The 27,452-nt window shown below is 36.6% G+C and overlaps 9 protein-coding genes and 1 pseudogene across 12 annotated transcripts; 3 read left to right on the forward strand and 7 right to left on the reverse strand.

The window, feature by feature from the left end:
- Nucleotides 1-629: 629 nt before the first annotated feature.
- On the reverse strand, nucleotides 630-2,382 carry LOC111828750 (F-box/FBD/LRR-repeat protein At1g51370-like). Its single transcript, XM_023777457.1, has 4 exons — nucleotides 2,327-2,382; nucleotides 1,289-2,208; nucleotides 1,066-1,191; nucleotides 630-947 (listed from the first exon to the last, which is right to left on the reverse strand). Exons 2-4 carry the CDS (start codon nucleotides 2,174-2,176, stop codon nucleotides 654-656), a joined length of 1,308 nt encoding a protein of 435 aa, XP_023633225.1. The 5' UTR covers nucleotides 2,177-2,208; nucleotides 2,327-2,382; the 3' UTR covers nucleotides 630-653.
- Nucleotides 2,383-2,744: 362 nt separating this feature from the next.
- On the reverse strand, nucleotides 2,745-4,621 carry LOC17877302 (F-box/FBD/LRR-repeat protein At1g51370). The gene is made up of 4 exons (XM_023789025.1): nucleotides 4,481-4,621; nucleotides 3,389-4,289; nucleotides 3,170-3,310; nucleotides 2,745-3,092 (listed from the first exon to the last, which is right to left on the reverse strand). The coding sequence occupies exons 2-4, from the start codon at nucleotides 4,262-4,264 to the stop codon at nucleotides 2,805-2,807; spliced, it is 1,305 nt and encodes a 434-aa protein (XP_023644793.1). The 5' UTR covers nucleotides 4,265-4,289; nucleotides 4,481-4,621; the 3' UTR covers nucleotides 2,745-2,804.
- A 671-nt stretch (nucleotides 4,622-5,292) lies between these two features.
- LOC17875874 (putative FBD-associated F-box protein At5g53635) lies at nucleotides 5,293-6,816 on the reverse strand. Its single transcript, XM_006281452.1, has 3 exons — nucleotides 5,875-6,816; nucleotides 5,641-5,781; nucleotides 5,293-5,562 (listed from the first exon to the last, which is right to left on the reverse strand). The coding sequence occupies exons 1-3, from the start codon at nucleotides 6,814-6,816 to the stop codon at nucleotides 5,293-5,295; spliced, it is 1,353 nt and encodes a 450-aa protein (XP_006281514.1).
- A 1,289-nt stretch (nucleotides 6,817-8,105) lies between these two features.
- Nucleotides 8,106-9,739, reverse strand: LOC17876454 (F-box/FBD/LRR-repeat protein At1g51370). Its single transcript, XM_006281729.2, has 3 exons — nucleotides 8,743-9,739; nucleotides 8,519-8,659; nucleotides 8,106-8,437 (listed from the first exon to the last, which is right to left on the reverse strand). Exons 1-3 carry the CDS (start codon nucleotides 9,607-9,609, stop codon nucleotides 8,144-8,146), a joined length of 1,302 nt encoding a protein of 433 aa, XP_006281791.2. The 5' UTR covers nucleotides 9,610-9,739; the 3' UTR covers nucleotides 8,106-8,143.
- Nucleotides 9,740-10,281: 542 nt separating this feature from the next.
- On the reverse strand, nucleotides 10,282-11,787 carry LOC17876677 (annotated as a pseudogene).
- A 597-nt stretch (nucleotides 11,788-12,384) lies between these two features.
- LOC17875728 (F-box/FBD/LRR-repeat protein At1g51370) lies at nucleotides 12,385-14,940 on the reverse strand. Of its 2 annotated transcripts, XM_023779136.1 has the most exons (5): nucleotides 14,758-14,940; nucleotides 13,499-14,399; nucleotides 13,266-13,406; nucleotides 12,878-13,168; nucleotides 12,385-12,622 (listed from the first exon to the last, which is right to left on the reverse strand). In XM_023779136.1, the coding sequence occupies exons 2-4, from the start codon at nucleotides 14,393-14,395 to the stop codon at nucleotides 12,878-12,880; spliced, it is 1,329 nt and encodes a 442-aa protein (XP_023634904.1). In that variant the 5' UTR covers nucleotides 14,396-14,399; nucleotides 14,758-14,940; the 3' UTR covers nucleotides 12,385-12,622. The 2 variants fall into 2 exon arrangements, with proteins under 2 accessions (XP_023634904.1, XP_023634909.1); XM_023779141.1 differs by lacking the exon at nucleotides 14,758-14,940 and having other exon boundaries at nucleotides 13,499-14,733.
- An 863-nt stretch (nucleotides 14,941-15,803) lies between these two features.
- LOC17875623 lies at nucleotides 15,804-19,915 on the reverse strand. Of its 3 annotated transcripts, none has more exons than XM_023786354.1 (14): nucleotides 19,575-19,915; nucleotides 19,387-19,437; nucleotides 19,082-19,288; nucleotides 18,886-18,984; nucleotides 18,747-18,802; nucleotides 18,468-18,579; nucleotides 18,151-18,330; nucleotides 17,805-18,056; nucleotides 17,170-17,340; nucleotides 16,899-17,093; nucleotides 16,701-16,826; nucleotides 16,421-16,600; nucleotides 16,229-16,327; nucleotides 15,804-16,148 (listed from the first exon to the last, which is right to left on the reverse strand). In XM_023786354.1, exons 1-14 carry the CDS (start codon nucleotides 19,698-19,700, stop codon nucleotides 15,924-15,926), a joined length of 2,079 nt encoding a protein of 692 aa, XP_023642122.1. In that variant the 5' UTR covers nucleotides 19,701-19,915; the 3' UTR covers nucleotides 15,804-15,923. The 3 variants fall into 3 exon arrangements, with proteins under 3 accessions (XP_023642122.1, XP_006280111.1, XP_023642120.1); XM_006280049.2 differs by having other exon boundaries at nucleotides 16,421-16,603; nucleotides 17,811-18,056; nucleotides 19,575-19,914; XM_023786352.1 differs by having other exon boundaries at nucleotides 16,421-16,603; nucleotides 19,575-19,914.
- A 310-nt stretch (nucleotides 19,916-20,225) lies between these two features.
- On the forward strand, nucleotides 20,226-21,397 carry LOC17874724. Its single transcript, XM_006281353.2, has 2 exons — nucleotides 20,226-20,401; nucleotides 21,091-21,397. The coding sequence occupies exons 1-2, from the start codon at nucleotides 20,279-20,281 to the stop codon at nucleotides 21,184-21,186; spliced, it is 219 nt and encodes a 72-aa protein (XP_006281415.1). The 5' UTR covers nucleotides 20,226-20,278; the 3' UTR covers nucleotides 21,187-21,397.
- An 894-nt stretch (nucleotides 21,398-22,291) lies between these two features.
- LOC17875734 lies at nucleotides 22,292-23,501 on the forward strand. The gene is made up of 5 exons (XM_023777630.1): nucleotides 22,292-22,355; nucleotides 22,463-22,762; nucleotides 22,892-23,029; nucleotides 23,108-23,262; nucleotides 23,374-23,501. Exons 2-5 carry the CDS (start codon nucleotides 22,530-22,532, stop codon nucleotides 23,499-23,501), a joined length of 654 nt encoding a protein of 217 aa, XP_023633398.1. The 5' UTR covers nucleotides 22,292-22,355; nucleotides 22,463-22,529.
- Nucleotides 23,502-25,720: 2,219 nt separating this feature from the next.
- LOC17875616 (growth-regulating factor 7) lies at nucleotides 25,721-27,153 on the forward strand. Its single transcript, XM_006280589.2, has 3 exons — nucleotides 25,721-25,877; nucleotides 25,975-26,440; nucleotides 26,554-27,153. The coding sequence occupies exons 1-3, from the start codon at nucleotides 25,721-25,723 to the stop codon at nucleotides 27,050-27,052; spliced, it is 1,122 nt and encodes a 373-aa protein (XP_006280651.1). The 3' UTR covers nucleotides 27,053-27,153.
- Nucleotides 27,154-27,452: the final 299 nt, after the last annotated feature.

A 27,452-nucleotide genomic window follows, 5' to 3' on the forward strand; every position in this document is an offset into this window, starting at 1 on the left:
TATCGTGTGTGTACCTCTGATAAAAACGGTTTGCCGTTTTTATTTTTTAATACAAACGCCTTGCAGTTTTTATCTCTCCGTTTGAACCAAGAACGATTGGACCAAAACCGGAAACACCCACTTTTGTTCACATACTAATTAATCAAAACTGGTTTTAAATTATGATGTTCAGCTAAAGTAATGTGTTCGTCGAAACAGCAAAACTGGTCAATTTGCTAACACATTCTAAAACCAAAGCAAGAAGAAACCATGAAACTAAGACAATAATCTGTTCGTCGACATAGCAAAAAAGACCATAATTTGTTTACGGTAATAAAAGTTTGAAAATGTCTTTGATGGTTTGGGAACATATATATATTTAAAAGGTTTGTTACATTTGACAAGAAGATGCAATTACAAATTCACAAATCTAGAGTGAGTATATCAAAAATTTACCTTACTATAGAAAACTGCATTGACAGAGACCTTGAAAGCGCGATTTGATGTATTTGCATTGGAACCCATCTCAAATTTGCTTGTGTAGATATATCCAACAAATTTGAGAATAATAATCTGGTAATTAATGATCATTACATAAGCAGCAACAACCAAGTAACATAAGAAAGACTTAAAGTTTAATATATCCCTCCTAAAGATGAACTATCTTTTAGTAATTAAAGAACCAGGACTTTACATGTGCTAGAGCATCTTGGTATTGCAACGACTTCTGTAAGGAAGGCACACTTTGCCTTATAGGTGTAGTAAACATTGAGCCTTAGTTTCTCCAGAATTTTTGAATTCTTCAGGAAGTATCTTATTAGCTCCATTTCTCCTTCATAGCTTGGGATTGAACGTTTCAATTCTACAAACTTGAGCGATGATTCCAAACACTCAGGCACTGCTGAAAACATCACATTTGGTTCTCTCTTCTCCTTGTGACTTCGCATGGATTGGTCCTTAATTATTTCCTGCAAAGTCAGGAACACAAAAATAAATGAATAAAAAAAGATTGAGTAGAGAGACACACAATTAAAATATTTTCACAAACTATAAGCTTAGATTGGAGGGTTAAGGCTACTTCATTACCAATGTGAGAGATTCTAGTTTTGTGCAGCTCTCAAGAATGGTTGATAACATTTCAAGATCAGATATATCAAATCTGACATTCAAGCGGGATAGGTTAAGAAACTGACGTGAACAAAAAAAGAATTCCTGGTAACAAGACAAGTAAAAAAAAAGATGGTTACGGTGAGAAAATTTTGTGTAGAAATATTTTTGAATGAATATGCTCAAACGTTGAGATGTATACCTTCCAAGTATTACTACTAATAACTAGATCCCTGACCCTCGAAATATCGTCTAGGATATTGTGAATCACGTTTTCAGTGGGGTAGAAGAGCGCTGATCGCAAATCAATATCTAGCTTGGAAGGAAACTTCGAATTGATGATCTTAAAGCTCTTTGCTGCGTAAACCTTAGTCCTAAGACACTGGAGTTGAGGTGCATCAATCACAACTTGAGTAGGCGACTCATCCATATCGATGTCAATTCTCTTTAGCGTATGAGAGGACAATTGTAAAACATGTGCATTGAAATTATTCGGAGATCGGATGAGTATCAAATCCTCCAGGACTGGAGTGCCTGATATAAGTTTATGCAATGTGGTCTCATTGCGCCAACGAACATATTCCAAATGCAAGATCTTCAGACAAGGTAGGGAAACAACGGCATTAGGCAAGGAAGCGCAACAGAGTCGCAAGTGTACCAGTGTCTTGCAGGTATATATGCTCAGGGGAACGTTATCATGCCCATAGTAATCAACATCAAGATACTGAATCCTACGACTAGTCACAGCATCAATCCATATCGGGAGATTAAACTCACCATAAGGCACATGGATATTTTTTAACCGGAATTTGTGTATCCATGATACTTTGTGGGGATAAAAAAACCTGTCACCAAAACTCGCAAAGTCATCCATATACGAGTCTGAGACTGCGTCGAGGTCTAAGTCCAATCCTGGAACCGATCGCCAATGATTTCTCCATTTGGTAGACAAAGCACTTGTTCTTACAACATCCTTGGTAGAAAGATGATAAAGTATTTCTAATATCAAGGGTTCCGGTAACTGGCTTATCCTATCTTCTTTCTCATGTGACACTTTGTCACATATTTTGTTTTTCCTCTTTCTACCCATAATTTTGTTTCTCAGCACACAATTATAATAATCTGCATCATCAAAATTTAACAAAATATTAAAATTAAAAGTTACAGAAACAACCAACCAATTTCGAATGGACAAACTAGCTAATCTAGTATAAGTATAACCAAGAGAGAAGAAGACTACTAAAAACCAAGGAACAGAGATGGAGAATGAGATGGCTTCTCAAATCTATTAGTCTTCCTCCAGAGTCATGTAGCAGATGGTCTAAGCTAAGGCACCATCGCACCTTTAACTAGGTTAGGGTTGATGAAAACATTGTGATGTGTTAAAGCATAAAGCATACACATAATTATATTAGACCAATTCGTTTTTTCCTCGGTCTGAACCGATATAAGCAGGAAGATTAAGTGGTTCAATGCAAAACATGTCGGATAGTGCGTGTAATTTGGCAACGCAATAACCAAGAAACAACCAAACGTCCGAATAGACTAAACCGGAAATACCTAATTTCTTTCAGAATCCTACAAAACTGGTTTATCGAATTTTGGCTATATGGTTAATTAAGGCCTTTAGGCGACGGGCTTGTTAGGTTTAGAATATGTTTTGCTAAAATTAAAATTAAAATTAAAACGAAATGTGAAGAAATATCTTTTTAAGTAATTTAAAGAACAAGGACTTCACAAGCGCTAGAGCATCTTGTCAATGCAACGACTTCTGTAAGGAAGTCACACTTTGCCTTTTTCGTGTAGTAAACATTGAGCTTTAGTTTCTTCAGGACTTTTGAATTCTTCAGGAAGTATCTTATTAGCTCCATTTCTCCTTCATACCTTAACCTTGGGGTTAACCGTTTCAATTCTACAAACTTAAGCGATGATACCAAACACTGAGGCACTGCTGAAAACACCACATTTGGTTCTTTCTTTATCATGGATGGGTCCTTGACCAATTCCTGCAAAAACATAAGAAAAACATTGAGTGGCGAGATACATAAAAGATTTTCAACAAACAATATGCGTGAATCGTTACCAATGTGAAAGATTCAAGTTTTGGGCAGCTCTCAAGAATTGTTGGTAACATTTCAAGATCAGATTTACAAAGTTTAGCATTCAAACTAGATAAGTCACGAAACTGGAGCACCGGTCCTGAGTTGGAGTTTGAAAAGATTTCCTGGTAAAATGGAATGTTAGGGAGTTAAACTTTCATGAAAGAATATTCTTATATATGCTTAAACGTTGAGATGTATACCTTCAAAATGACATTAGTAATCACTAGGTCTCTAACCCTTGAAATATCGGTGAGGATGTCGTGAATCAAGCTTTTACCGTATGTCAAATTGCCATAGACGACATCAATATCCAATTTCGTAGGGAAGCCCACATTGATGATCTTGAAGTTCTTTGTTAAGTGAATCGTAGTCCTCAAACTCTGGAGTAAAGGTGCATCAATCACAAATTCAGTAGACTCATCGATGTTCATTCTCTTTAGCGTATGAGAGAGCACTTGTAAAACCTTTGCCTTACGAGACATATATGTGCTGATCATTAAATCTTCCAGAACTGGAGAGCCTGAGATAAGCTTCTGCAACATGGTCTCATTGGGATATACAACGTCTTCTAAATGCATGATCTTCAGACAAGGAAAGGAAACAGCAATCTCGGCATCAGCCAAGGCGACCCGAACAAGTGCCAAGTGTACCAATGTCTTGCACTTATATATGCTCAGGGGTATCTCATTAGTGGGACAATAGCTAACAGCAAGATGTCGAAGTCTAGGCGTAGTGGTGACAAAATCAATCCATGAGTTGAGATCACACTTACGATAAGGATCACAGATATTTAACCGGAGTTTACGTATCCATGACTCCTTGCAGGAAACAAAAAACCTTTCAAGGAAACTCACAAACAAATCGTTGTTTGGGAATGTGTTGAACTCCACATCCAATCCAGGAACCCATTTCCAAAGATATCTCCATTTTGTAGACAGAACACTTGTTCTTACAGCATCCTTTGTAGAAAGATGACAAAGTATTTCAGATATCAACGGTTCCGGTAACTGACTTATCCTATCTTCCTCATGTGACACTTTGTCACAGTTTTGGGTCCTTTTCTTTCTACCTACCATTTCTCTTTCTTCAAGCTAATCAAATCTAACCAAAAAAAAAAAAAAGTAAATTGCTCAGAAATGTTAGTAAATTTCAACTTGCACCACATGAAATATTAGTGGGAGAGTACTCTAAACAGATATATACGATAGATAATAACTAAAATTACATGTTTGTTACTTGTTAGGTTTAGGGTTTTCAAGGCGTAAGAAGAAGAAGAAGAAGAAGAAACACACCTATTCGTCTTCCGAAGGTGTATGCTCAAACGAATAGGTCAGGGTTTAAACTCTGAGTTTAATGACCTATTCATCTTCCTCCAAAGTCAAGTATGTGCCTTTAGGTTTAGACCACTGTGTCGCGGTGAATTAATAATGGCTCCTCTCTCTTACTCCCATTGGGAAGAGGATGCGTGTATACCTTTGACACAAACGCCGTACCGTTTTTTTCTCTTACTACAAACGCCGTGCTGTTTTTTTTAATCTCCGTTTGAACTAAGAAACAATCAAAAGTCCGATTGGACCAAACCTGAAACACAGATACTAAACATAAACCTGGTTTTAAAATTTGATGTCCTAACTCATACATAAACCAAAGCCAAAAGAAACAATGAAACTACTACTACTACTCATATTCACTTTGTCTCTCTACACAAATAAAATCATAAAACCTGTACTCTTTACCAATCAAAAGGCAATGACTTCACATTTGGTAAAGCCTCTAAGATTATACGTTATCCAGATTGTACTCTTTACCAATCAAACATTCTCAAGATTGTCTAAAATAAAAAAAAGCGTATAATATAGATTGGAACAATTTGGTTTCGTCTCATCATAACCAATAAAGAAACCAAAAGATTGATGGTCCAATGAAAATAAATTTGCAACGCAAGAACCAAAAACAACTTCAAATTTGGACTGAACTAAATCAGAATACCCAATTTTGTGGAATCGTTATTGTCATTTTCAAACTAAAATAGGAATCACATTGAAAAATCAGACTACAGTTGAGGGCTATAGTCACTTTGTCTTTATAGAAAAAGTCTACTCTACTACGAATCAAGGACGTCGATGTCATATTTGCTAGAGAGATTTGTCCATCTGAGGAGGTTCTTGAAAGTAGACTTTTCTTGTATTGAATACTTGGGGAAACGTAGAGTGAGCTTCTTGAGTACGGGCGTATTCTCTAGGAAGTACCTTACTATTTTCAACTGTGAAACATATCCTCGGTTTAGGAATTCGATATCAATAAACTCGATAGACGATAGAAAACACTCAGGCCTAGATGACAAAATGATTCGACGCCTCTCCTCATAGTATACCTGAAGAAAGAACAGAGGAATTCAGCATAGTGAAAAATGTACAAATGATAAAACTTATTGGGTTTTGTAAATCATTACCAAGACGAGGGATTTCAAGTTCTGACAGCTCTTAAGAAAGGTTAGTAACCATTCGAAATTGGAGTTAGTGAAAGTTGCATGCAGGCGGGAAATGTAATCAAACCGAGGCAACGATTGTAATTCTAAGTATTGGAAGATGATCTGGAACCAAGAAAGAAAAAATTTAAAGTGGGTCAGAAACCTAAATGATAGAAAAATATACATGTCCAATGCCAGAACTGATGACATATATACCTTGATGGTCTCTCTACACATTGTTACATCTTTAACCTTCGAAATCTGCGAGAGAAAACTGCGGATGCTATTTCTCTTTGATGAAAAACTTGCTCCACGAAAAAACTCCAAACCATAGGAAGTAGAAATATCTAACTTGGCGTCGGGATGCAATTTGTTTATCACAACAGAGCTTTTTGATAAGTCATCATTGATGCTCAAAAATCTTAGTAGAGGAGCATCAATCACAACTCCTGACCAACAAGATTGCGTTATTTTGAGCTTCTTTAATGACCTAGAGAACACCCGAAAGAGTGTTGCATTACTAATCACAAATGTGGTAATCTCTAACTCCTCCAAGACAGGGCAGAATGAGACAAGTCTTTCAAAAGTGGCACTATTGGGATACCTAACATCTTTTACGGACAAAGTCTTGAGACAAGGTAAGGAGACAAACTCGGTATTAGCCAAGAGCACGCAATCAAGTTTCAATGAAACCAGTGTCTCACAGGTATAAAGGCTTAGGGGCATCTCCAAAGGATTTACATATAGATGATAACAAGCATCTAGATGTTGGATCTTACGCTTAACTGCAGCATGAATCCATGACGTGATATTAGAGGTATCACGAGCTACAACGTATTCACTTCCATCAATAGTTAACTTGAGTTTGTGTATGCATAAAACTCTATTGGATTCGAAAAACCTGTCACAAAAACTCACAAAGGTACTTATTAAACGTGGGATCTGGAATTTTCTGAAATCTAGTTCCAAACTAGGAAGCCAAAGCCAGAGACATCTCCATCTGGTGGACAAAACACTTGTCTTAACACTTTCCTTGGTAGAAAGATGAGAAAGAATGTGACATATCAAAGGATCTGGTAATTCGCTTATCCTATCTTCCTTCAATCTCTCACTCAACCCTTTGGAACACGCCTGTTTAGCTTCCGCTCTTCCAACCATTGTCTAACTACGAAATCTGCAAACAATAATTGTAACCGCAAGTTTCATGAGAGACAAAATTAATATTAGAAGACTCATCTTGACATATGAAGAAGTAATTTACAATGAGAGAGAGAGACGACGAATCACATTGAGGTTAGTTAGGGTTAGGGTTAGGGTTTTTAAGTTCATGTTATGATAATGTTACAAAAAAAAACAACATAAGGGTTGAGTAAGGAGAAGAAGAAGTTACAGTGTAAGATTTCTTGTGGGAACTATAGATCGTGATTTAGCGACGTGAATGGATGGAAATATATAGGCTCACAACTTATATGTTGAGAAATTCGCTTAATTAGCCTTTGCTTTGACCTGACGCAATGCACTATATAAACACTAGTCTAGGTTTAAAACAGAGTCCATTTTTTTTTTATTAAAAAAAAAAGAAAATCATAAATAGTAGATCTTTTATCATAAAACAATAAAAAATGAACTTGAATCATTTATGGTTAACATTTTTATGATTAAATATGATTAGCCTTTTCTAATAAATTCATGGTTTAACAATGAAAAGATAGGCAGAAGGCTTCACAAAGTTGAGAAAATTATAAAGTCGAGTAGATTCATTGTCAAGAATAGATGAAAGATAATTCAGATTCTTTATGTGTAAAGACAAAAACTACATTTTCAAATATTTTCGATTTGACTATTTCAATCGAATTTACAATTTTAGAAGCAAATTCGAAATTTTTGTAGCTTCGATGATTGTTGAGAGCAGAACAATGTTTTATTGATTTTGTGTATTTGGCTCTCTTATTTGGTATACTTAATTTCGGATCAAATTAAAACAGATGGAGCCATGGATGCTAGGCTCACAGCTCAATGCAATAAAGCGACATGATACGTATAATCATTTCATGTGACCTTTGGAATCCAACTTCTCTATTATAAAACTTCTGCCTTTACTTCTCTGCACTTCGAAGTTCGAACAGCATCCTGTAGATTGACAATTCTAGATTAGTGCTCAAGTAAACTATGCAAGTGTCCATCAAACTCGAAATAGAGTTGGTTATTAATGATTATATATAACATGAGCAGCAACCACCAAGTAACATAAGAAAGACTGAAACTGTAATATAACCCTCCTATATATGATTAATTAGTGCTTGATCGTATGCTGTGGAAGCATCCATCAAATTCAAAACAAAGTTGGTCACTTGGAGTGGTGATTATTACATGAGCAGCAAACCAATAAAGGTAACATAAGGACTTGACTGCAAATTTAACATGTTCCTTGATTCCTAATAGCCTTCTAAAAGAAAGTAATTTAAACGACATTTTGTTAAGTAACTTAAAGAACAATGACTTCACAAGCGCTAGAGCATCTTGTCATTGCAAGGACTTCTGTACGGTAGTCAAACTTTTCCTTTTCCCTGTTGCGAACATTGAGCCTTAATTTCTCCAGGATTGTTGAACTTTTCAGCAAGTAACTTACTAGCTTCATTATTTCTTCTTCCCATATCACGATTCGAAGTTTCAGTTCGACAAACTTAAGAGATGATACCAAACACGGAGGCACTGCTGCAAACATCACATTTGGTTGTCTCTTCTCCTCATCACGTACGTATGCGTACCTGAATATATCCTGCGAAAACAGGAACAAACAAATTAATAAAAGTAAGAAAGCTAATTAGAGAGTTAGATAGGATTAAAGCTATTTCATTACCAATGTGAGAGATGCTAGCTTTGTGCAGCTCTGAAGAAGAGTTGGTAGCATTTCAAGATCACATATAGCAAATCTAGCATTCAAGCGGGATAGATTACGAAAATGACGCACTGGTCTCGATTTTGTGTATAGAGAGAATTCCTGGCAAAAGAAGTGAACAAAAATGTTATGGTTTTGTGTAGAAATATTTATAAATAAATATGCTCAAACGTTGAGATGTAAACCTTCCAAATATTACTAGTAATAACTAGATCCCTGACCCTCCGAATGTCGGTGAGGATATCGCGAATCACCTTTTTAGGGGGTTTCACCATGGGGCGGCCGCGCCACAATTGCAAATCAATATCAAGTTTGGCAGGGAAACCCAAATTGTTGATCCGAAACTGTTTTGTTGAGGCTATCTTAGTCCTCAGACACTGGAGAAGAGGTGCATCAATAACAACTTCACTAGACTCATCCATATCGATGTCGATTCGCTTTATCTTATGAGAACGAACTTGTATTGCCTTATGATTCGAACAAGAGAGTTTTAAATCTTCCAGAACTGGAGAGCCTGAGATTAGTTTCTCAAGTGTGGTATCACTAGTAAATCTAACACGCTCTAAATGCATGATCTTCAGACAAGGTAAGGAAACAAACTCGGCATTAGGCAAGCTACACCAACAAAGTCGTAAGTGTACTAGTGTCTCACATGTATATATGCTCACGGGTATACCATCACCGCTGTAATAATCAACATCAAGATGCTGAATCCTACGACTAGTCACAGCATCAATCCATGGTATGAGATCACATATAATATGACGATAACCCAAATATAACCGAAGTTTGCGTATCCAAGACGACTCTTGGGAATCAAGAAACCTTTTAACAAAACTCACAAAGGCATTGACATTTGAGAAATTGCAGATGGCTAAGTCCAATCCAGGAACTGATTGCCAAAGATATCTCCATCTTGTGGACAAAACGCTTGTTCTTACAGCATCCTTTGTAGGAAGATGAGTAAGTATTTCAAATATCAATGGTTCGTGTAAGTTGCTAATCAAATCTTCCTCCTGTGGTCTTTTTGTTTTCTTCTTTCTACCCACCATACTGTTTTCTCACACAAACTATATATAATCTGCAATCTGCACCATCAAAGTTAATAAAATATGGAAATTGAAAGTTAGACAAACTTAGAACCAACTAATTTCGAATGTTATTACGAGATACGAACACACTAGCTTGCATATTAGACTAATCTAGTTACCAAGAGAGAAGAACTAACATTACATGCGAGGCCTTCTTAGTCTAGCCGTTTAGGGTTTTCATTTTTCAACCTAGAGATTAAAGAAAAGTATATGTATATCGAGTACTTTTTGACACATACGCCGTACCGTTTTTCATCTCTTCTTACAAACGCCTTGCTGTTTTTATCTCTCACCTTAAACCAAGAAACAACCAAAAGTCCGACTGAAGACCAAACCGGCCGGAAACATTTCCATGGTTTTATTGATTTACATGTTAGCCAACGTTTTGACACATATATTGATTAAGACCGTAATTTGTTTACAATACTAACAATTCAGAAATATTTGTCTAACTTGGGCACTTCGTATTCGAAAGTTAATGAGATTATGGATCAGATGGAAGGATCTCATCCCTTGAGAAAAGTTTTTTTCTTGCTCTCAAAGGCCAAAGCCTAATAGTCTTCTAATATCAAGTAAGTCAACGACCAAAAGATGAACCTTAAACGAAATGATCAGCAACATCTTTTAAGTAATTTAAAGAACAATGACTTCACAAGAGCTAGAGCATCTTCTCATTGCAACGAGTTCTGTAAGGTACTCACACTTTGCCTTCTCCCTGTGGCAAACATTGAGGCTTAATTTCTCCAGGAATTTTGAATTCTTCAGCAAGTATCTTACTAGCTTCATTATTTCTCCTTCGCATCTTGGGATTGAAAGTTTCAATTCGACAACCTTAAGCGATGATACCAAACACCTAGGCACTGCTGCAAACATCACATTTGGTTCTCTCTTCTCCTTATCACGTATGGATGACTACTTGAATATATCCTACAAAAAAACAGGAACAAACGAATAAATAAAAGTAAGAAATCAAATGAAACAATATTCGTAAACCGGAGGAATAAAGCTGTTATAATACCAATATGAGAGATTCTAGTTTTGTGCAGCTCTCAAGAAGTGTTGGCAGCATTTCAAGATGACATATAGCAAATCTAGCATTCAAGCTGGATAGGTTATGAAACTTACGCATTGGTCGCAATTTTGAGTATAGAAAGAACTCCTTGCAAAAGAAGTAACAAAAAATGTTATATGGTGAGAAAAATTTTGTGGAGCAAATTTTAGTAAATAAATATACTCAAACGTTGAGATGTAAACCTTCCAAATATCACTAGTAATAACTAGATCCTTGACCCTCGAAATATCGGTGAGGATATCCCGAATCACTTTTGTAGGGTGTGTCAACCTGAGGTGGCCACGCAGCGATTGCAAATCGATATCAAGTTTAGCAGGGAAACCTAAATTGATGATCTGAAAGTTTTTTTTTGAGGCTATCTTAGTCCTCAGACACTGGAGTAGAGGTGCATCAATAACAACTTCACTAGAGTCATCCATATCGATGTACATTCTCTTTAGCGTACCAGAGCTTAATTGTACTACAACATGTTCCTTGACAACATTCGAAGTTCTGATGATGGTTAAATCTTCCAAAACAGGGGAGCCTGAGATGAGTTTCTCAAAAGTGGACTCATTGGGAAATCTAACATATTCTAAATGCATGATCTTCAGACAAGGTAAGGAAACAACTTCAGAATCAGGCAAGAAAGAGTAACAGAGTCGTAAGTGTAGCAGTGTCTCGCAAGTATATATGCTCAGGGGTATCTTACCACGCACGAAATAATCAATATAGGGATGCTGAATACTACGCCTAGTCACAGCATCAATCCATGACGTGAGATCAAACTCACCATAGATATGTAACCGGAGTTTGTGTATCCATGACTCACTATGGGACTTGAAAAACCTTTCAGCAAAACTCACAAAGGCATGCTTATTCGAGAATGTAGCGGAGTCTAAGTCCAGTGCTGGAACTGATCGCCAATGATTTCTCCATTGAGTAGACAAAACACTTGTTCTTACAGAATCCTTGGTCGAAAGATGATAAAGTATGTGACATATCAAAGGATCTGGTAACTGGCTTATCCTATCTTCCTTTGGTGAAGATTTGTCACATGTTTTGGTTTTCTTCTTTCTACTCACCATTTCTCGTTTATTCACACAACTACGATCTCTGCATCTTTATGTTTAAGAATGTCAAATTAAATTAAATGAAAGTTACAGAAACAGTTAACCAATTTAATGAAACAGGAAAGATGAAAGCTCTCCTGAAAATAACGCACCACGGCTAATCAAACCAATTCGTCTTCCTTCACAGTTATGTAGCAGATTAGGTTAGGGTTGATGAAAAGTGTGTGACGTGTTTCGTGAATCATATTGGCGGCTTCTAAATACTTTACATAATTGTTAAATTAAACCAACTCGGTTTGTTCCGGTCTGACCCGATAAATTGAAGCATGCACGAAGATAAAATGGTTTAATGCAATTTAAGATATCCACATAGTTCACTTCACTGCATTGCGCTCAAGAATCAAGACTATATAGTTCATGGTCATGTCTTCTTGTGTATACCATACTCTGTCCCAAAATATATGTCAAATATTGAAAAAGTGCGTAAAGCTTTCAAAGTTAATCTCAGCTTCAGTATTCTTAATTAATATCAGTTTATATAAAAATTATCATCACTAAAATATTTTTTTGCATACTCTATATTCTTCTTAATTTAGTTCTTTAAACTCAACATACCAAGAAAATCATAAATATACCAGTACACTCAAACATCTTCAATGTTTTAGGGACATAATTAAAATAAAATAAAAATGCAGTTACAAATTTCACAAACCTAGAGTGAGTTTTCTAGTCGATTTCCCAAGTTTACATTACTCTAGCTTCATTTCTGTGACATAACTCTCATTATAGACAACTGCATTGACATAGAAACCTTGAAAGGGACTCATTTCCTCTGACCTTTGATAACTTCCTGCAAATTTACAATTCTTAAATTAGTGCTTGGGTAAGTGCAAGTATCCATCAAATTCCAAATAGAGTTGGTGCTTAGTAATTATCAGGTTATCAGCAACCACCAAGTAACATAAGAAAGACTTAAACTGAAAATATTTGCATGCGACTCATAGCAGCCTAAAATCAACTAATTTAACGACCAAAGAGTAATCAAACTTTAATTCTTTGATTGTTCTTAAACTATAAAATATTTGCTTGTAGTTTTAGTACGTACCTAAAGAACAAGGACTTCACAAGCGTTAGAGCATCTTGGAATTGCAACGACTTCTTTAAGGAAGTCATACTTTGTCTTTTGTGTATAGTAAACATCAAGCCTAAGTTTCTCCAGGATTTTTGAATTCTTCAGCAAGTATCTTATTAGCTCTATTTCTCCTTCATACCTTGTGATCCCGCGTCTCAGTTCCACAAACTTGAGCGATGTAACTAAACACTGAGGCACTGTCGAAAACATCACCTTTGGATCTTTCTTCTTCTCACCACGCGTGTATCGGTTCTTGACCAATTCCTACAAAAGAACAGAAGAAAAAGAATTGAGTAGATACATAAAAGGCTCCTCACAAACAATTAAGATATAAGTAAATCAAATGGTTAATTAACGTTACCAATGTGAAAGATTCAAGTTTTGGGCAGCTCTCAAGAATGGTTGGTAACATTTCAAGATCAGATATAGGAAATCTTGCATTCAAGTGGCACAAGTTACGAAACTGAAGCACCGGTCCCAAGTTGGAGTATCGCAAGAGATTCTGATTATACAAGTAAAAAAAGAGAATTGTTCTTGGTGAGAAACATTCATGTATAATAAATATTCTTATAGCTCAAACGTTGAGATGTATACCTTCCAAAAACAACCATTACTAACAACAAGGTCTCTGACCTTTGCTATATCAGTGAGGATGTCATGAATGAAAACATAATTATAGACCTCATTGCCTACGTCATCATAAATATGTAGTTTCGTAGAGAGCCCCAAATTGATGACCTCAAAGTGCTTTTCTGAGCCAGTATCAATGATCAAGTGCTGGAGTAGTGGAGCATCAATCACAACTCGAATATGACCCATGTGGATTCTCTTTACCGTCTGAGAGCGCACTTGTAAAACATTTTCATGAAAACGATTTTCATTAAAGGTTGAGATGACCGTTAAATCTTCTAGAACTGGGGAGACTGAGATCAGTTTCTCCAAAGTGGACTCATTGCGATACTCAGCTGATTCTAAATGGATGACCCTTAGACAAGGTAAGGAAACAACCTCGGCATTGAATAAGCTGACTCCACAGAGTTTTAAGTGTACCAGTGTCTCGCATGTATATATGCTCTGGACTGGTATCTTATCATTGCGAAGGTAGTTAGTGTTATAAACAAACTCTATATGCTGAATATTCCTACGACTAGTCACAACATCAATCCACCGGGTGGCAGTAGCCTTAATCTTATCATAAGGATCATAGATAACTAACTTGAGTTTGCCTATGGACTCCATGTTTGAATTGAAAAACCTTTCGACGAAACTCACAAAAGCCTCCAAATTTTTGAAATCGAGAGTGCTTAAGTCCAGCTCTGGAAGCGATGGCCAGATTTTTCTCCACTTGGAAGACAAAGTAGTTGTTCTGACAGCATACTTTGTCGGAAGACGAGCAAGTATTTCTAACATCAAAGGTTCCGGTAAGTTGCTTATCCTATCTGCTCCATGCGACACTTTGTCACATAGTTTGGGTTTCTTCACACTACCCATCCAACTATAATCACAGAAAGAACCATAGTTGGAGTCAAATTTAAGACACGAGCTTACATCAAACCAAGAGATAAAATTGCACTCACAGCTACCCAAAATTCACAAATTTTCGAATGAACCCTATGCAAGCCATACATCAATATGATCAAGATGAACTAAAATCACATGCAAGGGGTTTTATGGAATGAATAAGAACCAAGCAACAATATACTAATAATAATAAGAAGAAGAATTGATATATTAACCACATGCAAGTATGCAACCAAAGATGACTAAGAATCAAATTAAACAACAATATAAGAAGAAGAAGAAGAAGAAGAAGAAGAAAAAAAAAAAAAAAAAGAAGAAGAAGAAGAACACACCTTAGTAGAATTTATCCGGGCAAGTATAGCCAAATCGGATATCTTAATCGATTGGACCAATCAGTCGACAATTTGCTATATACAGCTGATTTATTTTATAATTTTACTAGATTTGAGAGGATTCGACTTTGGATTCATCGAACTTCATACGAATGCCGAGAATATAGTTTGTATTCCGATTTATAAGATATGATTTCAGCTGTTGGTTTCTCTTATTGTCGATGTGGGACATTTTTAGTTTCATAAGAAAGTATTATTTTATGTTTATAAAGTAAATATCTTTCTTATAAAACTAAAAAGACCCCACAACATCTTCTAATTTTAATAAAAGTTTTTTTTTTGTCGAATATTTTTTGTTGCATGCAATAACGTACATGTTCAAAATATTATTTTAACTTTAAAATGTTAATATTTTAACATAGTTTTATTATATATTTAATTCTTAATTTGAATACAAAAATGAACCATTTAGAAAAATGGGACAAGTGTAGATAGAAACGCATAAAGCATTTCGAGCGTTATGAAACTCACAAGATTCAGTGGACAATTAAATGTATTGTTTTAATTTACTTAATTTTTTATTTTTCTTATAAAGTTTAATCTTATGAATGAACAACTGAAATGTATCTTACGCGTTTTTCAATGTAGAGATGACTTTTGGAGCATCATCATTGGTTATTTTAGTAGAAAGTAAGAGACTGTAGTTAAAGATGCTCTTGGAGCATCCTTATTGGTTAAACGTTAAAAAGAGGGTCTCAAACCAATTATATTAAGGTTAATCAAATTTATGAAGAGTAAACAGGCCAATGGGACATGTAACCATTCTGATTTTGTCTCAATTGCCAAGAATAGATTTCAGATTCTTTTTTAGATGGTGAATATACTAGAGAAAAGAAAGTTAATATACTAGTATCTGGTCAACATTAAGAATTTTAGATGGTTAATTAAACAAGACACTTAAGAAGTAAAATCGAACGATCTTTTTTTTTTTTTTTTAGCTTTGATGATTGTTGAGATTGCATACACCAAGAAACCAAAACAATAAATAGAAATAAGATGAGAGATAATGGCAAATTCATTTTTTCTATGCCTTTTCATATTTCTCAGAGTAATCACTTGCTTGACGATAAGGATAACAAGAGCGTCCTTTAATTTGAAGCATTCCCTTATTGCTTCACCATGTAATCAGAGCTTTGCCTACCTCTTTGGACTGTTTTGTCATTCTTTTTTAGCCCTTGAGACTGAGCCATAGGAGTCATAGCCACATAGATGGAGTTTGGAGTTGACGACGCTGCAGCTGCTGCTGCCACTTTAGCTGCTGCTGCTGAAGCTGCTACAATATTCTGTGCACCATCTCTAACTTGGATGTAGTCGTCCTCTATCACAAATAACTGCAAGCAAAAACCAGTTTAGCACTTTAAAGATTTGAGAAGAACACATAATTGTTTGGGCATTTTGGGATGACACGTACCTCGAGGTGGCTAGCAACAAAATCGTCCAACTTCCCGTACTTTTTACGGTAATCATGCCAGTGCAGAGGCGCTAACATTTTTCCCAAACGGTTTGGAAGCTGTATTGAACAAAAGAAACAGACATTATATAAAAACCCAATTTCAAATTCAATTGTTCACTCACATTCTTGTTACAATTAGTTTTCTCTTACCGTTGAACTGATTCTGATTCTCCCACCAGCTGGTATGGTACGGAGGATGCATGTCAAAAGGGACCTTTCATCAAGGAGAGCACTCTCTAAGTTCCTCTCAGCTTTCCCGGATGAGACTAGAGTCTCAGGCATGATGGATCCAGCACCATTATGTTTACCAGGAGAAACCTGACTATTAGTCTCCTACAAAGAAAGACACAGTTAGAACATTTCTCCTATTGCCAACCGAACTAGGGTCCACAAGCCAAGAGAATCTGCAGATGATATGTGCATTGCATACCTCAGGTCTCTGATTTAGGGCATTGGAGTCTATCCTTAGGGCATCGCGGAACTGTGAAGAAATGTCTTGAAAGTTATTCTCTGAGTGATTGGGTCCAAGATAATCTCCATTGCCAGATTTAACTGCCTGTTAAGGAGCAATTTTTAAGACTATACCATATGGAAGATGTATAACCACATGTGAAACAAGAACACCTACCTGTTCATTCACAGAGGACGCCGGTGTAGGAGATCCATATTGTGCTTCTTGAAGATCTCCATACCCTTGGTGAAGAGACTGTCCATTGGCTGGCACTGGGTAATCACTCTTCGCATCAGAACTTATCAAGCCATGAACACCTTGAGATGGATGCACATGATTCTGCATAGGCATCTGTGAGCTATGTGGTACAGCCTGCAAAAACAAACATGAAAGACAATGTTCACTAACTGCAACAAAATGAAACAATAGATGCATTCTAAGCTCATACCTTTTGCTGCAGCAACACTGATTGTACAACATGAGGTGAAGGTCCCTGAGGCTGAACAAGCTGAGGCATTTCTTGTTGATGCATGATAAGAGAGTGCAGAGGAGATTGACCCGCTTGAGAGTACCCATGCATCCCAAGATGAGAAGTTGATACACCATCAACACGGTTGTTCTACACATAATCACAAGCAAAAATGCAGTTACAGATAGAATAAGATCTTTGTAGGTGTTTTTTGCAGATTGTTTGGTTGCCAAGACCACAAGCAATCAAAAACGCTGGATAGCAGACCCAAAAACAGATATTCAATGATGCGCAACATGAAACAAACTAGAATTCCTACCAACCATCATATAATTGTGAGGACAAGGAATGAGACAAATATTCCAACTACAAGTTCCCTGAACTTCTGTAAGGACCCTCTTTATATATACTTTTTGGGCTGATGGATATATTTAATATTTAGCATCTAACACCTAAAATTTACCGACTGACCAGCCCAACTGAAAATGCAAATGTTTAGATTCATCTCAGCAGACGCAAACATTGTCTTGCGGATACGCAAACATCTTGCAGAGCCAACAAAAAAAAAAGGTTCAACGAGAGGAAATTGTTTACGAGAATCAACAGAAACATACATGTACCTGGGTAGCCCTATCATCACTTGAAGTAAAAGATGATATTTTATCTGCGCTTTTTCCATTTGAATGGGCAATAACATTTGCATTTTCTGAGTTGTTTCCATGAGCCTCAAATTGGTTCCCACTGTTCTGGATAACCTGAGAGGAACCATTGGAATTTGTTTTGGAGACACCTCCTTCCCTTACATTGGCAAGCTCAAGCTGAAGCTGTTGCACTGTATGTGACTGCACTCTCTCCATCTCCATAAACTGAAACCAATGACAAGGAGCATCATAGGATAAGAATAGAAACGTCTCAAGCAGCAAATCAATTAGAAATCTAAAGGAATTCAGGTAACCAAACCTGTCTTTGACAACCAAGCCAGAGCTGGTTGTACTGCTCAGTACGTTCTCGCAGTTCAGCCTGCAATGAGTGATTTGTAGAAGATTGTAAAGCATCCATCTCTTGTGCACGGGTAATCCAACCTTGTGCTTCTCTCAATTGCTCATCTTTGTACAAGATAGTTTCTTGAGCAATCCTATGCTACAAGCCATTAAAGATAAGGATATTGTTTTAGTGTATTAAAGTTTTAATATAACAATGCAATATAAATAAAATATCCAAAACCATGAAATGTTTTAACAGATTTTATTGTGTCATAAAAACATGGGAACACTTACTTGTTCCTTTAATTCATTGAGTTGGCTCTCTTTCTCTTGGATATGCTCCTGTAGTTCAGATAATTTATGTATATTTTGAGACCTCTCAGCTTCAGAGTGCTCACGCTCTCTTCTGCATATCAAAAAAACAAAACAAAAACGTGGCCTGTTACGTATTCCAAAATCTCTCACTCCGGAAACATCATATATAAAAGCCCCAAAACAATACTTTCTAGACAAACAAGGAAACCCCGAAGACCTTAGTAAAGAAGAGAAAAGATTTTTAAGAATTAAAAGCACCTGAGAGTGGCAAGTTCTTTGTTTTGTTCTCTTAGGAGACCCTCTTTCGCCCAGGCCTGGCAGAAGTACAAGAGCAACTTAGATGCATCATTCAAATCATCTTACGAATAGATAGGGTATACAACATAAACCAGCATACCGCTTCGTTATCCAGCTTAATCGCATGCAGCTCTCTGTCCTTCTCTTCTATCCTTCTCTCCATCTCCCGAATGGATCTCTCCTTCTCATGAAGTTGCTCCTAAAAGTTCAAAAACATTCCTTGATCTTCCTTGCAACAATAAAGTGCTCAATTAAATGAATTAAAAAAAAAAAAATCATGAAGAAAATAACCCAACCTGCATTCTAGCAGCAGCATTAGCATACTCTGTGGATTGAGATTCAAAGTTTCTCTTGATTTCCATTGCCATCATTTGAGCTCGAAGCTCAATCTCCATCTGCTGCAGTTCACCTTTCTGTTTAGAAATGTTATGAATTTGCTGCTGCAACAGCTCACCATCCATAGTAATCGAATAGTAACCCAAATCAACCGGCTCTCTTCCATTCTACACTAGAAGAAAACCCCACAAAAAAAAAATATCATCTTCCACTCTCCAATAAAGCAGCACGATTAAGTAGAATTACAAGCACAAAAGTAATTAACCTCATATATGGTTCTCTCATCAGTCTGGTTTAGCTTCAACTGTTCCAAATCCTGCAACGAATTTGACAAAGAGAAGTCAAAATGCGAACTAGGAAGCCACACAAACCAAGATTCGAAAATGTCATCTCCACAGTGATATATTATAGTATCAGACAGAGCAAAAATTAGAGATTTAAGGAAAAACATACATAGTCAGTGGAGTTTCCAACGTTATGAGAATCTGAAACGGCGCGCCACTCTTTCCTAGACGGAGTCAGCGGCGGATTCTGAAGAGAACCGCCACGAGTCGCAGCTACGCTCGAAGCGGTCTCCATTACTACGAAGCTAAACGAAGATTCACTAAAACTAGGGTTTATCGGAAAAGTGAGTAAACCCTAGAAGATTTTAGATGAAGAAGTGTAGACAGAGATGATGAATCAAAAAAAAAACACACGATTTCAAGAAACTAGAGGATGATGAAAGGTTTAAAAGGAAGGGAGATGGTTGAAATGTTTGACGCTGAAGAGACGCAGAGCAAGACGACGACCCGAAACTTGTGAAATTACAGAATCAATCAATCATTTCGCAGTTTTTCTACTCCTCGGAGTGAAGAAGATCGTGTTCTTAGCTCTTTTGGGCCTATTGGACCAAGCTATCTACGGCCCATTATTTTGCTTTTACGGTCCATTAAATTGGGTTTACGGCCTAGCTAAAAAGAGAATGACACCGTTTTCTTATGAGGGAATTAAACGACGTTGTTTTGATCAGGGAACTGGTCACGTAAATGCAGAATTAAAACGGCGTCGTTATTAGCTAAACGGTGGCGTTTGATTCGCGGTTGGTCTCTCTGAAGCATAAAAAATTTCGTAGAATCGGAGAGATTTGAGAGGAGAAGGAAGGAAGAAGAAGAACGATGGGGTACGTGTTGAGGGTAAGATTGGCTTCTTTCTTCGCCGGAGCTGCGACTGCATCTTTTATCGGTCTATCTGTGCTCTACAAGGACTACAAGGTCGCTCATGAATCGATTTCTCAGCAGGTTAGCGAATCGATTTCGAATTTCTGATCCTTGTATCGGATCCATTTCTAGCTATAGTCGCTTGGGAACAATAGGTTTTGATTTCGAATAGCTGAATCGATACATTTCGTTAGCAGATGTTGTTAAGAATTGGAATTTGGTGATCTGATTTGTAGCATTTCTAGGGTTCTCGTGTTTTCTCTTCGATTTAGATTCATATGCAAACTGTTTTAGTCATTGGTTGAAGAAGGATTCGCACAATTTTGATGTTCATGTTAGGAATTAGGGCTTTTGGTTGTGTTGCCGTTTTAGCTACTGGTGAGATTTTAGTTCTGGACCATGGACATGCTTGAGTTTCCATAGCCACCAATACGTTAGTGCTACATTTACATTTTGTGTTAATGGGAATCTTGAGAGGAAGGAACCCTTAAACATTAGGTATTGATGAATGTTGGTTGAGTTGAGAACTAGTCACAAGGGTGTGTCATCATTGTGAATATCTGTAGCCATTTCTCTGTAGCTTTGATGGTAAAGGTTTAACTCTATTCGTTATATCTACATTTGCATGATTTAACATGCTTGGAATTAGTGTTTTTTTAGTAATGTGAGTGGTTGAGTTGAGTCACAGAACCGTTATCTTTGTGAAGAACCATAACAGCATTTTGTCTGTAGCTTTAAACATGGCCATTGACTGTATATGTTTTCTACAGGCAAAGTCTTTTCATGACTCTCTGGATAGAAGAATCTCTACTCTCGAAAGCTTGAGACAAAGTGAAGCTCCTCAGCTTGCTGAGACAACTGAATAGTATCTGTCTCCACATTGACACTCTCTGCTTGGCAATGATGTTTTGAAGTTGAGATGCTCTTTTTGCGCTTTTATGAATAACTTGGAAGTTCTTGTACGACTCTACTGTTATAAAACAATGAGGTTTAAGGTGTAGTAGTCTACAATGGACTGAAACTTTTATTAACACTTCTCATGAAAAAAGTTTATGTTCCATTTTGGATTAGAAATCAGTAGACTCGTTCTTTAAACATATAAACTTTTAATAATGTGATTATATGGGCTTAGTCCAGGCCTGAAGTAAGTTGAAGGCCCAATAATTCTTATAAGACGGTTACTTCAATATATATTAAGAAAAATTATAAGGGCATCTCCGAAGGAGAGTTTTTAATGGGGTTCATAGGTTTTTGATGATTTAATTTAAATCAAAATAAATTAATATGGTAAGAATGGGTTGTTAAATTAGGGGTTTAAGGGCAACATTATTGGAGGCTAAGATCCCCCGGATTTTGCAAAGGAAAGATCTTATATGATAATGTTGGTATAAGGGCAACATTATTGGTGGGATCTTAGAGGCTAAGATCCCCCAGTTTTTACAAAGAAAAGATCTTATATAAGATCTTTCCTTTGCAAAAACCGAGGGATCTTAGCCTCTAAGATCCCATTGATAATGTTGGTATAAGAGGCAGTCTCTTAAGGTGATGTGGCTTGTGTTTATTGGATGTATTTGATTCAGTGTGTGATGTCTACAAAGTTTAAGAACTCCATACAAAGGTTCACCATTGAAAGAGTAAGAAAAAAACATTAATAAGAGGTTCATAATAATTAATTTAATTACAAAATTTAATTAAAATTTACCTAAGAATCCCATACATAGGTTCACCTTTGGAGATGGTCTAACTACCTTGGCACAACAAAATTATCTTTACGATTTTTGTAAACAATAAATCGTGTTCATTGTCAAAAATCGTAACCATGGAAGAATCCGCCATCAAGGTAAGTAATCTTCTTCTCCCTCCTTATGGTTTTCTTCTTACGCTCTCTCTCTTTGCTTAACCTCCTCTGTTTCTCTATTAGATGATTTAAGCTTCTTCATAAGAATAATATTTGAGGTACTAGTATAATGTGTCTGATTATGTCTTTGCTTGTACATTAGGGTTTGGGATCGCCGGAAAATAATATTAGAGAAAGGTAAAATTCATTCTTTTATCTTTTTAGTTTTTGTTTTAGGGGAACTATGAGATTTTGTCATGTTAGCTAAAATGATTTCTTGCAATGCAATGAAATTGTATTTGTAGAATTTGCACCGTTTCCGTAGAGGGATATGACAGTAGCCTTCCTCTGTATCCGCTCAAGCTCAAGTTGATGAAGCATTTCGATTTATGCGGAAACCTGTCGCAAATCTTTATTCCACAGGACTTAAAAACGCGTACCCTCAAGACTCCTCTCTTCATTGATTTTTGTGGAGAAGGTCAGAGAGACAATGCATTGAAACTCAATGGAAGTGACCTGGAAGGATGGACTCTTGTCGTTAAGCCTTCTCCCCACCAGGAAGATCGTCACCGATTAAGCTACCTTTCCCGTAAAGGAGAACGCGAGTAAGTAGATTAATATGATCACTATTATTATGTTCTCCTGCAATGCAATGCAAATGCAAAACAATTTCTTTTTAGTATGTGTTGTTCTTTGTGATCGATCATCTATTTATAATATTCTCTCCTTGTCAGTCTGTATGTTAAGGTATATGATGTACCTTCTTCGGTGCGTGACATTGATCTCACGATAGGCTTGTGTGACCATTTCTCTTCATGTGGAGAGGTCACCTGTATTGATCTTCTTGGCCACGGACCCTTTGAACACGAAAGGTTGTTTTTGCCTTCTTCTCCCCAGCTCTCTCTCTCTCAAGTTTTATTATATTCTAACTAAAGACTCGAATTTTACAGACTTAATTTGGTTACTATTTTGGGAGAAGGATGTGTAGAGAAGGCGATGGAACGAAGTGGACGTAACGCACAAGGATGGAATATTGTAATTGCTTCTGTATTCGGGCTACCTAGTCGTCGCAATAAAGTAAAGCTTACTGGCTGTGAACATCCAGGTACGTAAATTTTGCTCCTTCCTTCTTGTTTTTTTTTTGGTGGTTTCCATCTAACATTTGCATAATTATAACCTCTCTCTCGTTAATTTCGTTGTTTATACTTCATATTAGATATTCTAAGTGCTGAGATGGAGAAGAAGGAGAAGGCTAAGATGGAGAAGAGGGAGAAGGCTAAGATGGAGAAGGCTAAGATAAAGAAGATGGAGAATCCTAAGAAGAAAAAGAAAACTACGAAGTAGAAGGCTCTCCTTAATTAGGACAAGGCAAAGCTCTTTCTGGTTTTTTTTAGTCTGTGATACAATGCAGTCATTTGTGTTTTTTTAGCCAAGGATCCCATTGTTTTAGTATGGGTTCTTGATGGGTTAAGATCCTTCTCAATAGAAGAGAAGTTGCAATGTCTCTCAGACTCTGTCACAGAGTTTATGGTTTTGCATTTACAATTACAATTAATATGGGCTTCTTGATGGGTTTAGATCCAGTTCAATAGTTGAGAAGTTACAATATCTCTCAGACTTTGTCACATGCAGGTCTGGATTTTATAGTTTTGCATGTAAATTACACTTAATATCATCGCAAAGATTTAGTAGTTCATTTATTCTAGTAATTTGACTATCACCCTTCTAGATTCAAACTCAACATTATGTATGTGTTAATGAAAAGAAAAACTCGGAAACAAACCTCAAAAACAATTGGCTTTTTGGCATAAGTTTAACAATAATGACACTGCAAGAACTCAAATGAAAAGATCTTATTCACTCATTTTAATCTACCAATCCCGTTATACAATATCTCATGTGTTAAGAAAACAAATCATAATGGAAAGAAACACAATAAATAAGGAAAAGAAAGAAGGAATCATAATGGAAAGACATGTCGAGAGCACATGGTGAGTTTTGTAATGTGGGTCAGATTCCAATGTGAGAACTAGAAAAAGTGGTAACAAAACAATAATATGAGAAGAAAGAGAGAGAGAGTGATGCATTTGTCTCCTTGGCGGTGGTATGGTGGCTTCACTATCACCCGACACCTCCTCAAATTTGGAATACACCTAATACTATCATTATTGTTATTTTTCTTTCTACACATTTCGTTATTGTAGATACGACACTCAATCACGGATCGTTTTGTTTGGTTGTTCCATCATTTATCAAGAAAACATTTTTGAAAACGTAAATTAATGTTGGATCGCATCCAACCACTTGTTTACTATTTTAAAACTTATGAACATTTCTTTCGAGATGAGGATTTATTTACTATAGAGATAGGTAAGTGTCACAAAAGGTTTGATGGATATTTACTTCTATAGTCTTTTGTGATGGATATTTACTTCTATAGTCTTTTGTCAGACTCCAATGAACTCATATGTCACTTTTAATTGGATGTGAAAGAAGAGGAGCATCAATATTGAAATGGCAATAGACTGAGAAGTCAGAAGAAAACTTTTTTTTTTGAAAAACAAAATAAAGGACAAGTAGTGGTGGGGATATGGGGGGGTCCTGAAGAGAAGAGTGTGTCCACATCAACTTTTGCCATTTTTATTTTGTCTCGTGGCTTCTGCTTCATTGGATTTAAAGCTTGAGACAAATAGAAAGACGTTCGTTACTTGGTTACCTAACAACTTCACTTTCTTTGCTCTTGTCACAATCTTAACCCATTTTTTCCTTACATCTAACGTATCATTTGATTCCTTTTGAGCATTCCCATGTTCAAAACCATGACCAAAAGATATTTACACAACTTAATCTAAACTGGTTAATTTCTTTATTTTTAGTGTGTTACACTTTATTTAATCTATGAAATTTAGGTGATTAAGATGTTTGCGACGGACCAATCCTTAATAGCATCCCTAGTACACACCAATCAACCTTGATTTGGCCATAGGATATACGAGTGGATTTGTGGTTAGGATGCCATATACAAGAGTCTTTAGAACCAACGTTCTAAATAGACGACTACTCTACATTGTAGTTACATTTCCATGTGCCCATGTTAGTCTCCATATCTATCAGCCGTCAAGAAAAAAAAAATATCTACAAAGTAGACTCAGAGAAAACTTCCCCACCGTTAGATGGTTACATCCCCTAATAGATATGATATTGATCTCAAGATGGGTCTTGTCTTTTAAGGATTGATCCAAATGTCGGAAGCATGGAAGCATAGTATAGGACAATCTTGGCGGCAACCCATCACTACTCCATATCAATTGTATCCATCCCAATCTCTCTCTCTCTCTCTCTCTCTCTCTCTCCCTATAATGTATATATGTTACGTTATGATAAGAAGTAAAGGCAAGCAACGTTTTACTCATTATCTTCTCCTCACCAAATTTTATATAGCCCACACAAGCTACAACCTTCAGTAAAACGGATCTTTCACTTTCTTTTTTTTGATAAAAAGTCACATGTTCTTAAGTGAAAACAAAGCTTTACATAGACTTTTTTAAATCTCAAATCTTTTGATGGACTTTCTCAAAGTTTCAGACAAGACAACAATTCCATGTAGAAGTAGTGACTCTATGTTTGGTTTGAATCAGCAACAATACAAAGATTCATCTTTTGGATTTAGAGACATGGAGATTCATCCTCATCCTCATGGACCTCATCTCATTCCTCCTTGTAACAACTTCTCTCCTTGCTGTTCTCTTCTTTTCATTTGATTATAATAAAAACAGAGCATAACTAACGAAATGTTCTTCTCATTGATTTGTAACAGATTCAGGAAATGGAGTTTTGGGTTGTTATTATTATTACCCTTTCACAAACGCACAATTGAAGGAGCTTGAGAGACAAGCGATGATTTACAAGTACATGATTGCATCTGTTCCTGTTCCTTTCGATCTCCTTGTTTCTTCATCATCCTCTGCTTCTCCCTGTAATAATAAGAACATGGCCGGAGATTTAGAGCCGGGAAGATGCCGGAGAACAGACGGAAAGAAATGGAGGTGTGCTAAAGAAGTCGTCTCTCATCACAAATACTGTGAGAGACACTTACACAGAGGCCGTCCTCGTTCAAGAAAGCATGTGGAACCTCCTTACTCTCGCCCTAACAACAATGGTGCCTCTGTAAAAAACAGAGATCTCAAAAATATACCTAAGAAGCTAGCTAGTAGTTCCGTAAAGGAGAAGATACTTGAGCCAATGGAGGTTTCACCATCTCTTTCAAACTACAGAGAATCTAGGTATTGTGTTTTAGTATACATCAGAATCATACTCTGTTTTGCTTCTTCTCATAACTATGCTCTGTTTTTTTTTTGTCTCTGTTTTGACCGTATTTGTTTTAAATTGGAAACAGAGGAAGCGAGATGTTTCCTGTATCGGCGACAACAGACCAAGAAAACAAGTATCTCAACTTCATCGATGTTTGGTCCGATGGAGTAAGATCATCAGAAAAACAGAGTACAACAACTTCAACTCCTGTTTCTTCATCCAATGCCAACCTCTCTCTTTACTCGCTTGATCTATCAATGGGAGGAAACAACTTAATGGGCCAAGACGAAATGGGCCTGATCCAAATGGGTTTAGGCGTAATCGGGTCGGATCGTGAGGATCATCATCACGGGTATGGTCCTTATGGTGTGGCTTCATCACTAGAGGAGATGTCAAGCTGGCTTGCTCCAATGTCTACCACGCCTGGCGGACCATTAGCGGAGATACTAAGGCCTAGTCCAAATTTGGCTATCTCCGGCGATATTGAATCGTATAGCTTGACGGCAACTCCGAGCTCGTCGCCATCTAGAGTGGTGAAGAAGACGATGACTAGTTCAGTGTCTGACGAGAGCAGCCAGATTTAGAGATTATGGAGCTTGGTAATAAAGACTTTTTGTTTTGGTTTCTTTGTTTCTTTGTTTTTTTCTTGGCCTTTATTTAATCTTGTTGTAAACAGTCACTTTGATTAATTATGGAGTTATCTTTAATCAATGCAATTTTATTGAGTTTAGTATTTGTTAAGTGAATTTTGGATTAAAATAAAATAACACATAATTAACTCACAGATAATTTTCAATAGTTCATTGTGGTTATGCACATAGGTTTTACTCTTTACGAGTCTTGGTTTGACTCTGTTTTGTTTCACAAATATATATTTCGATAATTATCTATTTTGACATCTTACTTCATTTTAAATCTTCTAGTATCCAATTCCTATTTGGAATCGAAAAATTGTTTCTAGTATCTTCTTGCAATTCCTATTTG

The sequence above is a fragment of the Capsella rubella genome, unplaced genomic scaffold (genome assembly GCF_000375325.1).
Source record: "Capsella rubella cultivar Monte Gargano unplaced genomic scaffold, Caprub1_0 scaffold_8, whole genome shotgun sequence".
In the NCBI taxonomy this organism is placed as follows: domain Eukaryota; kingdom Viridiplantae; phylum Streptophyta; class Magnoliopsida; order Brassicales; family Brassicaceae; genus Capsella; species Capsella rubella.